At 39.1% G+C, this 12,064-nt stretch overlaps 1 protein-coding gene across 4 annotated transcripts in view; it reads right to left on the bottom strand.

Annotated features, from left to right (window-relative positions):
* Positions 1-792: 792 nt before the first annotated feature.
* SLC36A4 (solute carrier family 36 member 4) overlaps positions 793-12,064 on the bottom strand; it is a 98,245-nt gene continuing 86,973 nt past the window's right edge. For all 4 annotated transcript variants that reach the window (XM_027735605.2, XM_039380054.1, XM_039380053.1 and 1 more), the window contains one exon: positions 793-6,701. In XM_027735605.2, coding sequence (XP_027591406.1) covers positions 6,394-6,701 — 308 coding nt within the window. In that variant the 3' untranslated portion in view covers positions 793-6,393. The remainder of the gene's footprint in view (positions 6,702-12,064) is intronic.

Genomic DNA, 12,064 nt, shown 5'->3' with positions numbered 1-12,064 from the left:
TCTTACCTTCAGGTGTTGTGAATCCCTTCCTTCACAACACACACTCACTCCAATGCTGCCTCCAACCCTGGCTTAGGCAGAGTTGTGGGGCTGCAGGGCCCCCCTTCCCCCCAGAGGGGGAAGAAGGAGGCCCTGCCACCCCTGGCCTTCCCTCACACACACAGCAGCAGACACAGACCAATTGCCAACAACTTCCACCGGTTGTGTATATATGATTTTTCAGCAGGAGCGAATAAAACAAGCGGTGATTGGCTCTCAGGGAAAACTGCCCTGGCATCTAATCACCTCTAAGCCCCTGGCTCCCGCGGGGGCAATCTCAAACCATAACAACCTGTCAAGGGTGGTTTGTAAGGCTGACGAGGTGAAAGAGTCCAAGTTCTCACTGATAGACTTATTTCTATGTACAGTTGAGTAATTTAGTCACTTTGGCAATAATTAGTTTGCTGAGCCTTAGACTGACACGCTCCAGAGCCCACCCAGCTGTGAAAGAAACGGATCCTCTCGTCGTGTGCCAGAATTGCTCCAATACTTTACATCAATATGAATCCATTAACAGCAATAGTTTCATGGGCTTTGAAAAAGATGGTGTAGCACAGACGATGCTAAGAGACTAATTCTCACAATGATTTTATTAACCCTGAAGAAGTATGAAAAAAGAGCACTGGGCTTGGTTTCCCAGGACTCTGATTTCTCAGGGCTGGCAGTTGAAACCAGCAAAGCAAATGTTCTGTTGTGCAAAGCAAGTGATTGTATTAGATATGAAAATGCTCAAAAAAAAAAATCAATAAACTCTGAACTTTCCAATGGCATTTTTATTTCAACATTTAGAAGACTGGATACATTAAAGATATGATTTATTTCAATTTTGGAAAGTTGCTGAAAACTAAAACACAGAACAATCAATTCTCCCTAAGTATCTAAGATACATATGGGACTACTCCCAAAATAAAACTATGTGCATAAGTTACAACAGAACTGAAAGGACTTCACCGGCTTCAGTAGTTTGAGTTCGCCTCATTCAAAGTCAAATAGATTATCCGGAGAAGGCATGAAAAGCACTTCACAAAATTCCACATCCTCAAATTTAAAGAAATCACTGAGATGTTTAAAAAAAACTAAAGAAGCTATTTTCTAAAGAAAAGGCATGCTGGGGGACACGTGTATCTTCTACTGCAAAATGAGAGAAAGGCCAAAGCTCAGCAGTATGACGCAATGATATTGAGTTCCAGAGAATCTAGTTTTCTCAGGGAATATGTGTGGGGCCTGTTAGGAGCTACCAAAGCCCGTAGCAAAGAGCAGGTGAGGCTGCCACAGCTCCACATTCAGCCCATAGTGTGGCTGAGCACAAATTCTCAAAAAGCACATGTGTATACACACACACCCCAGACATACACACATCTGGCAGCAAAGATCAACACACACAGAAAACACAGTGGTCTCACACTCCCAAGCAGCACCAACGGTCTGATCCTGTTCCCCTCTCTGGCTGATGAGGATGAAAGGCTGTTAGTAGGAAAAATACACAAACATATATGTAAGCATACACATATATAAATAAAGAAACACAATAAGGACCTCTTCAGCTTCTGGTTTTAGACATGGTCTCCAGTTGCTGACACCAAAGAAAACAGCTATAAATGGAGTTCAGTGAGAAGATAGGAGAGACTATATTGTTCAGGCATGAGGTATGGACAGACAGACACCTGCACTGACCATCTCCTGCTCACATGTGGTTGACTGGCCCCTTTTGTCTCTACATTCATAGAATCATAAATTATGTTTTCCCCAATACACTTTGATTTCTGTCTTTTTTGACCTTTGATTTCTATCCAAAATGTTTATTGCAAGTCCTGTACAAACCCAAAATACACTTCCCATATGTCCCACAGGGTGTGCCCATCCCCTGTAAGCAGTACTGCTCTTAGTTCATGAGGTGATCCTGAGAGTCTCCCCAGTCAACCCATTTGATGGTTTTCTCACCTGGACCACGGGCTGATTTCTGTCCTGTGAAAACCCTGGGAGCAGCCAGGTCACAGGCTCCACTTCTCTGTTGAGGTTATTGGGATTCCCCCATTCCTTTTGTGTTGAAGGAGACTGGCCTTCAGCCACACCACTGGCCCCTCTTCCCTTTCCTTGCTGTTCTACAGGATGGGCTCCTCAATCACTTGGTGCAACCTGTGAAATTCATTCCTTTGAGATAAACCCTTAATAAGGTCTTACTTGTAAGAATGTAAACCAAGGTAAACATATCTAAAGTGGAGTTCATCCACTCATGATTATGCCTCTGTGCTCCTTTGTGTCTCTGGAGATGAGCACTTTGCCATTTAACCTTGCAGATTCTTCTTCTGTAATTTGAGAGACATCTCCTTTTGCATGCACTGAAACTTCTCCTGAAGTCAGACTGAAGGTCTGTTTAGATGTTACTTTCACCCCAGCTATTATCTGCAAGGAGTGACATCTATGGAATTGTAAATTGACATCAATTCTTAATTGTTAATAAAAGCATTTTAGGAAAACCAAATTAAATAAGAGTAAGAAAATTACCACTACCAGATGCTACTCATCCAAGTGTTCTAGGAGAACTTGAAGATGAAACCACTGAGCTACTAGTGATTATAAACTAATATTTAAACTGGTCTCAGTACATATGTCCAGGGGTGTAGTCAGCTCGCAGACCTATAAGACTAATCAATACCATGGAGTCTGGAGGGTAACTCAGCTAACTTTGGGCAAGATTCAGACTTCTCATGCCATGTTAAGATGGTCCAGGATAACCAAGACATCTGTATAAGACCTGTAGATAACACACAAAACCATGGAGAAGGTTATTCTCCTTTCCTGAAACTCCACCAAAATTTTGCTGTGGTTTCTCCTGTGGACAGCATGTGAAAAATGAACTTTGACAGATGTTAGCTACATTGCTTAGTTTTCTACCAGAGGATACTTTGACACTTGAGAAACCCACAAGGAGCCGAAATACCGATTATTCCATACAGAACAGAATAAATTAAAGCAGAAGAATGGGAGGTCTGACAAGGCTTATAATACATTCCAGCAATTATAGAATGGTAGTGATATTTACTGCTTCTCCAGATCACCTGGAAACATTTTAATATAAAATGAATAAAATAATCACTTTTCCACTTTCTTACCTCCTACTCTACCTAAAATGAACTGAGTGGAATCCTTCAAGGTTTTCATCAACTAATCTCATTCCTCACTTCCAGTTGATAGTTTTTCAAGTAACACTTTCCCACAACATGTTGACACAGCACTCCATACTTACAGATAAGGCCAAGTCCAAAGCAAATATGTGAGGGCTTGTCCAATTTAAAAAAAAAAAGGATTCATATTTCTTTGTGGTTTTCCAAATAGGAACAGGAATTTCAGTGGGGACACCTGCATCCCTTTTTACATTTTACAATGTAAATTGTAGATTGTAAATTTTACAATGTTAACTTACTTATTTTCTAAAGCACCTCTAAAAAGATAAAGTTAGGCAGAAGCCTAACTTTAACTGTGCTCTAATGAAAAACCTTGGAGCAGAGGTGGGATTTTTCAGGAATGCTTATGTGACTTTGAGATGAGATTTATTATCAATGAAAAGTCAGCTCTAGAGCTTGTCTGACAGTCTCAAGTCACTCACTTGCCATTCCTTGGATAATTTCAAAGGCAAATTCTGCATTAGGACACCTACTTCTTCTAGTGACACAGTACTGGTGACAGCCAGGATAACAGTGAGTTTGCACGGTAATTTGTAGTCTTTATTGATATAGAAGATTTAAGTTTTACAGAACATTAGGCAAACCCACCCTCTTACTTGCCCAGTACTTGAGGATGAACAGTTACAGACAAGAAAATGATCCAGTTACTTGTAGTGCAGCTAATTATTAAATTACATTAAAACTGTAATAACAATATGATATTGTAAAATATAAGTTCATGTACAGTATATAAATACAATAGCTTTCTGTTCCTTGTCAGGAACATAAGCCAACCACATACATTTTTCAGTTTAATTCAGCTTGTGCTAAAGTACATTTCCATCTTAAATATATATTAATGTAAACCATACCTATGAAATCTCTCAGTTTCACTCCCTGCCTCTTAACTTACAGCTATTACTACAGTACTATAAAAGCTGAATCAACATTCCTATTCAGAAGAGGTGTTTCTGTCAGAATTTCCTATCTTTTAAATCTTTGGCAATGCTTCACAGGACACTCTCATTAGTCAGACTTAGTTTTTTACAACGTGACATTTTAATCTTATCCAAACTAAGATACTCTGATGCCTGATTCTTTCTATTCGAAAGAGCAGGCCATGCAAATGCATTGTATGAGTGTTAAAATAACAAAAATCCTACACTGTAGGAGAAAATTTACATTGTGCAAAATATCTTAATAAACATTTTCAGGATTCAAATGAGACAACATTGTTAGACGTGGCAACACTGGCCCACTGCATAAACACACTACTTCATACCTGGTCAGTCAGTGGCAACACACTTGTCTGAAAATCTGCGCCCTGACAGGTTGCACTGCTGTCAGACATGGCAGTAAGATGTGTATGGTTTTGTATTTGGGCCAGGTTATCCAAAGTCTGATGGCTAAGTTTAGACCCCTCAAACCTATCAAGCTTCTAAACAAGTTACAGCCTTTCAAAAAGATATGGTACCTTCACTGGGCACCAAGGCCACCTCTTTAAGTTGCAGGTACCCAGGTCAGCAAATCTTCATCGATAGTACCATGGCAGTATTCACTGGCACCTGCCAAATTAACCACCCAACTCTGAACTGCTCAAGTCTTTCTGCACCCTGGTAGAAGCACTTTCTCAGAGCTGCTCACTACAACACAATTGATGCAGAACAAACAGTGTGAATGGATTTGAAAGTCCTTTATTCTCCAAACACACACGGAGAAAGATGAAAAACTCGCAGGAAAAATAACTTGTGTTTAAATCCTCTCAGTCTACTAAAAATGTTCCATGTACAAGTATTTAATGTCAAGTAAAATATGCTGCACAGAAATATATTCTTATCGGTGTGTAGTGTATAGTTTCGGTAAACAACAGATTCATTATGAAACAGATGGAAATACTTAGATTCCAAGTCTTTTAAAACAGCTTAAAGACTAAACACCCTTTAAGATGAAAAGCTGAAATTACCTTTTGTGTCTGCTAACTACCTGTATTTGCTCCTCTGTGGCACTTTCACAAGAAAGCACCTGCAGAGACTCCTCCTTTTAAAGTGCCTGCCAAGTATTTTACTTTGTCCATGCTAAAATGAAAATTAGAGCATTACTCAAAACTATTGCTTGAACAAATACATGCAGTTTAAACTACATGCTATAACGAATCCCTATCAGAAATGCCCTCATCAACACGGAGATGAAAGTGCTCATTACAGTCACCAGATGGTAGATGACAAGGGAAATATTCTGAAAAGAAAACATAAATATAGATATATTTAGTAGTATATTACTCTAGCACTGTAATGCCAAATGGTAGATTACCAAATGGTAGATTTCTGAGGAATATACTGAAGGCAAGCAAAATATTACATATATTTCTATCTTAATTTGTATGACTACATTGGAGAGGTTTTGGCATACCATATTTCTTGGAGGAATGTTATAATTAAAAACAAGTTTCTTCAGAACGGGAATGAGTATGATAAATAGTTCTATTATTGTACAAAATACAGGGGGGTTTTAGAAAACAAGACCAAAAATAGAGCTTCAACATTTGGAGGGAAAGTCATCTATGAAGTGTGAGACAGAAAGTCAAGTATGAACTCTGAAAATCCGGATTGCAGCTGGGGACTCAGCACACAGGCTTGCTAACAAAACCCATTTCTGCCCATTTACCAACTTATCAACTTGTTCTTTTTTTCTTCTAAAATAGACAAAAGAAGCAAAAATATATAAAGGGCATGTTAGATACTATTTAAGGCAGAACAAAAGAATCCAAAGCCAATTATTATATGTTCCAACAGAAATAAAGATATGCAGTCTACAGACTTCTAGCAATAGGTAACAAAAAATATAATATTTTATACATTTGTATAGTTGAAATCAAGGATAAAGAAATGGTGTAAAAAATGGGTCAGGATAACAGTTACCAAAAAATGTACAAAAATAAACTGTTTATCATCTGTGGTGTTGAATGTTTTTGCATCATGAAACTAATATTGCTCTGATAAACAACATCCTGTAACGTTTCATCCAGAGTCCAGAAGGGATATATCATTATTTTCTAAAAAAATAACGTATTTTCACATGTATACCCTACATCTCTAACGAACTACCTCTCTACACAGTACCAGTAGTTGAAAGCAGGTCCTGAGTCAAGAATTTCTTGTTAAGGAACGAAACAGTTCACAGCTCCTCGTTATTACTTTAAACCAACCACCAAGTTTGTAGCATTTAAATCTGCAGGGAAGCTCTCTGTTGCGTTAGCTAGAACTGCGGATGCGGGATAAACGATTTCTTCAACCGTCACATATGTCCCTGTTAAAAATCCAACAAATCCAATAACAGCTATAAAAACGTCCTTAAATACCGTCCATAAACTTAAGTTTTCCTTGTAGAAAGTGAGGATTTCAACCAGAGGTGGCAGAATCAGTCCCAGAGTGCTGCTGCTGACGGCTCCAACGAAAGAAATCACCAGGTCTAGGCGAGGGATCAGAACTGCTACAGCACCTAAAACATAAGAGAAACACTGGTTTTAGATTCAACATCCTCATGAAAAACAAAACTGCAAAGTATACATGAAAAACAAAACTGCAAAGTATACACAGTCTAGTGGTTCAGGCTTTTTACAAAGCTCTATCATTCACTGTTTTTCCAGCTCCAAGTGGTATGCACGATATAGATTAATGCCTGTACTTGTCAGTAAGCCTCATCCTGATGCTCATCTGAGATTCTGAATTTCTGCTGGCAGAGCTTCAAGTTAAAAAGTGTTCTTGTACTTACAGGGTAAATAGATTTGGTCTGCAAATCACAGAGAAATGAGCAATATGAAACATGGACATGTTTCCCTTTTTTGGTTGTTGATTGGTTTTTAAGATGAAAGAATAAAAGTTGAGGAAGATAAAGGGAAAGGGTTGTTGCAGGCTGCCCAGGAGACAGTGGGCAAAAAAATAATACCATCAACTAATAGATATAACTAAAAATCTAAAAGTGACATAAAATTATTCAAAATAAACAAAACCTGCTTGTGACTTGGCAGTCACAGTCATTTAAGTCACTTTACCCTACAACCTTGCCTCTTGAAAAATCTTGGTTTATACAATTGCATTTAATTTGTAAAATGTTGCTGTAATAGTTGCCCAGTTAAATAAATGAGAACTTCGCTCTGCCAAGGGAGTCTGAACACAAGGCCAACACAGCCTTTTAAGCATGGCCGGTCTCACTTACTGAACCTACAACATTTATAGAAACAGAGTCCATCATGTTGGACCAGAAACTTCTTGTTTTAACCCCTTTGGCTGGCACGCCTGGGCAAGTACCCTAGTATTAACTCAGATACAGCAGTTGTCTGTCATGTAATGTTTTCAGTCCTGTATTAGCTTTCAAAGGCCTCTATATGACCCCTGTATGTGGTGGAAATGTCATTTTTCCCTCCCATGAATATATATAGCTTTGTAGCTATCAGACATTAGTGTAAACATCCACAGCATTGGCCTGCTTGCCACTTTCTGTCACTTCTTATCAGAAGAAGCAATCAGGAAGAAAGGGAATGGGAAAAACAGGTGTAAAAGCCACTAGCACATAAAAAATACAACGTAATACGTTTTGGTTCTTCCATACCTCTTCTCTTAACTCTTAAGCCATAATAAAAGCATATTTGGCTTTAGAAAAACTTTACCAATCAAATACAATGTAGACAGTGTTTATGGTAATAAACAAATCACAGAATCATAGAATCACAGAATATGCTGAGTTGGAAGGGACCCATAAAGACCACTGAGTCCAACTCTTAACTCTGCACAGGACCATCCCCAAGAGTCATACCATGTGCCTGAGAGTCTCATGCAAATGCTTCTTGAATTCTCTCAGGCTTGGTACTCTGGGGAACCTGTTCCAGTGCCCAACCACCCTCTGAGTAAAGAACCTTTTTCTAACACCCAACCTAATCCTCTCCTGACACAACTTCAGGCCATTCCCTCGGGTTTTGTCACTGGTCACCACAGAGAAGAGATCAGTGTCTGCCCCTCCTCTTCCCTTCACAAGGAAGTTGTTCACTGCAATGAGGTCTCCCCTCAGTCTCCTCTTCTCCAGGTTGAGCAGACCAAGTGACCTCAGCCGCTCCTCATACAGCTTCCCCTCAAGGCCATTCACCATCTTTGTTGCCCTTCTTTGGACACTCTGTAATAGCTTATGGAACAAGGAGGGAGGAAATCCCCACATAACATGTGAGGATCAAAAACACAAGGCGTGAATCAGCTTTATAATCAATAAAACCATGCTTTCTACTTGCAGAGCATCTTTGCTGTGGGCTGAATGCCACCAGTTGCCTAAAATTCTGACATAACATTGATTATGAAAGGCAAACATACTCAACTGATGTTTGTGTTGACCTTCTCCATTGAGAATATCTAACCTGGGGAAACTGCAATGGCAAATACACTCAAAATTCACTTACAGAACACAACAGGTATCCACTGCTACCAGCTAATTGTTACACATTTTAATAAAACTTGTAACTACAGAGATCTCACATAAAAAGGAGGTAAGACTGAAGGTACAAGCCTGTAGAGGGATAAAGGATTCTCCAGCCCATCCTATTTGAAAGGAACATAGATGTCACAGATCTGCCAAGAAAAATCAATTCACTTGTTTCTACTTGTCATGACTATAGTTTAGTAACACTTTGTGATTCTACAGAGACATGAGAGACACCACTTGGCCACAGGAAGCTTGGGCAGAGACAAAGGTGGAAACCTTAGAAACACCCTGACACTCAAAAATAGGCAAGACAATGTTTCTTTATCTCACTGCTAGGATGGACCTACTCCAAGCCAACCAATTTCTTCCATTACTTGATATGACATTTAGAGACTGGAAATGTCACATGTTTATGCGTTATCCAGCACATAGCTTAATGAAATAAGTCACAAAGTACCCACCTCTCTAACTTTTGCAGCCATAACCCTGTTAAAGCCATAAAAGTAAATGCCATGAAAGCCTAAACCACACAGGATGAGCACCCAGACCAGACTGGCAACATGATACTTACACCATCAAACACGGTCCAAAAGTAACTGAAAAGTGTAGCTGAAGTATATTTACAATGTCTCATAAAACTCTCAGCTAATTACTATGTTATTAATATGAACAATGTGTTGTTCAGAAGTAAAAGAGAGGGTTGCACATTTATTATCTTGCCAATTCAATAGATGTAGTGGGTGTATTCATTTAATACAGATTTTCAACTTCTGTAATAGGCCTTTCAGTTCCACATGTGTCCAGAGTTTAAAAGGCACTCATTAATTTATAGTTCATAGTTTTGATTGAAACACTCTGCTTTATTAAAATAATGAGAGTATGTTTCATATTTTTTAATTGGAAAAAAAACCCAACTCTAGTTTATAGTTGCTTTAGGTTACAGAAAAACAAAATGCTGTGTGTTGGTTTGAATCTCATCAAGCACTTGTCTGACTCATACAAATTTGTATGGATCTGGATATTGCTGTGGGAGGAAGTTTGGAAATTTGCCTCAAGGTTTTAATTAGTGTCTTATTTATTCTCTAACAATTGAAAAGAAATACAACTCATGTACTCAAGAGTTAAGAAAGGGGTCCATTTTCCAGAAGAAGTAAACAAGGGGCATTCCTACAGGTATGGAGTCTGATTTTCCCAGCCATGTGTAGGTTTTAAAAATACAATGCTAAGAAGAAATTCTGAATTTGTATCAATATCTGCAAATTTGCTAATGGTACACTCAATCCCTTCATCCAGATCATCAATAAAGATATTAAACAGAACTGGGTCTAGCACTGATCCCTGGGGGTCACCACTAGTGACCGGCCACCAACAGGATGCAGCCCCATTCACCACCACTCTCTGGGCCCGGCCCTCCAGCCAGTTCCTGACCCAGCACAGAGGGCCCCTGTCCAAGCCATGGGCTGCCAGCTTTTTCAGGAGAATGCTATGGGAGACAGTGTCAAAGGCTTTGCTGAAGTCCAGGCAGACACATCCACAGCCTTCCCCTCATCCACCAGGCGGGTCACCTGATCATAAAAGGAGTTTAGGTTGGTCAGACAGGACCTGCCCTTCCTAAACCCGTGCTGGCTGGGTCTGATCCCTTGTCCATCCTGTAGGTGCTGTGTGATTGCACTGAGGATGATCTGCTCCATAACTTTGCCAGGCACTGAGGTCAAGTTGACAGGTCTGTGGTTCCCCAGGTCCTTCTTGCAACCCTTTTTGTGGATCAGCATGACATTCGCCAACTTCCAGTCATCTGGGACCTCCCCAGTGAGCCAGGACTGTTGGTAAATGATAAATTAATATGACACCTTTTTTTTGATCAACATTTAAATTGTCCTTAGGCTTGAATAAGAGCATGAGGGCCATATGAACAAAGCAACCAGCAGAAATAACAAGAGATAGCATCCTATTGCTTCTACCTTAAACTCTGCAGTCTAATCTCAAAAACTACTACTAATGAATTCTCCAGCCTCTCTCAGCTATGTAGTCACTTATTTGTGTCAGCTGAGGCTTTTTGGTGGGAGGAATACTGTAGTAAAACTATTCTATTTTCTGATGGGACATAACACCCCAGTGGAAAGATGCCCTTAATTTTATTCAGTTTATTTTGTAGTGCAGTTTCTTTTACAACTTTTTCTCCTTGTTACAAAATCAGCAGACTACTTGCTGGACTTGCTTGCTGGGAGGTTAATTCCAATGAGACTGCTGGGGGCAAAAAAAAGTTTTGCCATCTCCACCCAACTTAAGTGCTTTATAGCTGCAGATAAAGTCAAATATGTGATTACCATATTCCAATACTTCCTCCAGTAATCAAATACTGAGCTACTTTATTTCTATCAGAACGTAATGCATATACCATGCTAAATCCTTGAGCAAGATTGGTACAGCTGTAATTAGGATCTATGGATCTAAGTAAAGATTGAATAACATTTTAGTCCTGTCCGTACACAGTCCAAAAACAAAGCATAATATGACTTCATCAGGATACTTTAATCACACAGGTCACTAAGAAAGCCTTTTTTCCATGTTTCTAGTAGGACTTAATTTATTAATAAGCATCTTTAGGAAACCAGAAAGCAATTTTGAAATTTAAAAGGCTAATAATAACGATAATTTCCACTATATTTTCCTTTTGGTCAGTAATAAAGTTATTTAATATCTCTTTACTAAAATCATTAAAAGAAATGACTTCTCAGATAGTACCAGATTTTAGATTTTATCTAGTATTTAAATATAATTCTGACAAAAAACAGGTCAGTGGTATTTAAACATTGCACCTAAAGAAAAGAAGTGTGTTTCCAGATCAGTAGTACAGCCCAAGCAAATTATCCTAACAGCAGATTTCATAAATCGGCATAGTCAAAAAGACTGAAGGCTTTTAAAGTACCAAAAATATTGAATATTACTAGGGGGCGGTAACTTCACACAGCTGAAAAGCAAATTGTCTCAAGTGACATACAACCAGTTCTCTTCAAAGGCAGTGACAGTGCTGAAGAGGTTCCTGTTCTGCAGGAAGACAGCACACCCCACTCTCCATTTGTACTACTTTTCCAGGACCAAACCAGACGACTACAGCATTGATGTATTAAAGATGGATGTCTGACATACATACAACTTTCCAAAACCACAAAACAAAATCGTATTTTTAACAGACAGATGCCTATGGTATGACAAAGAAAGGGTCCCTTCCAGGAGTTAAAATTGCCTAAATTAAACATTTGGCAAAGAATTCTTCTTGGAGGTAAAATGGCAAGTAAAAATATCAGCCTGAAACCTCCTTCCTAATCAAACATCCCAGGCTGCGCTCTGTGTCCATCTTTCTTTACAGCAGCAGTGCTCAGCCAGTCAGTCTG

The sequence above is a fragment of the Pipra filicauda genome, unplaced genomic scaffold (assembly GCF_003945595.2).
Source record: "Pipra filicauda isolate LSUMZ 115617 unplaced genomic scaffold, ASM394559v2 scaffold184_size3518187_pilon, whole genome shotgun sequence".
In the NCBI taxonomy this organism is placed as follows: domain Eukaryota; kingdom Metazoa; phylum Chordata; class Aves; order Passeriformes; family Pipridae; genus Pipra; species Pipra filicauda.
Note: the sequence above shows the minus strand (reverse complement) of the source record. Positions and strands in the feature narration are given on the sequence as shown.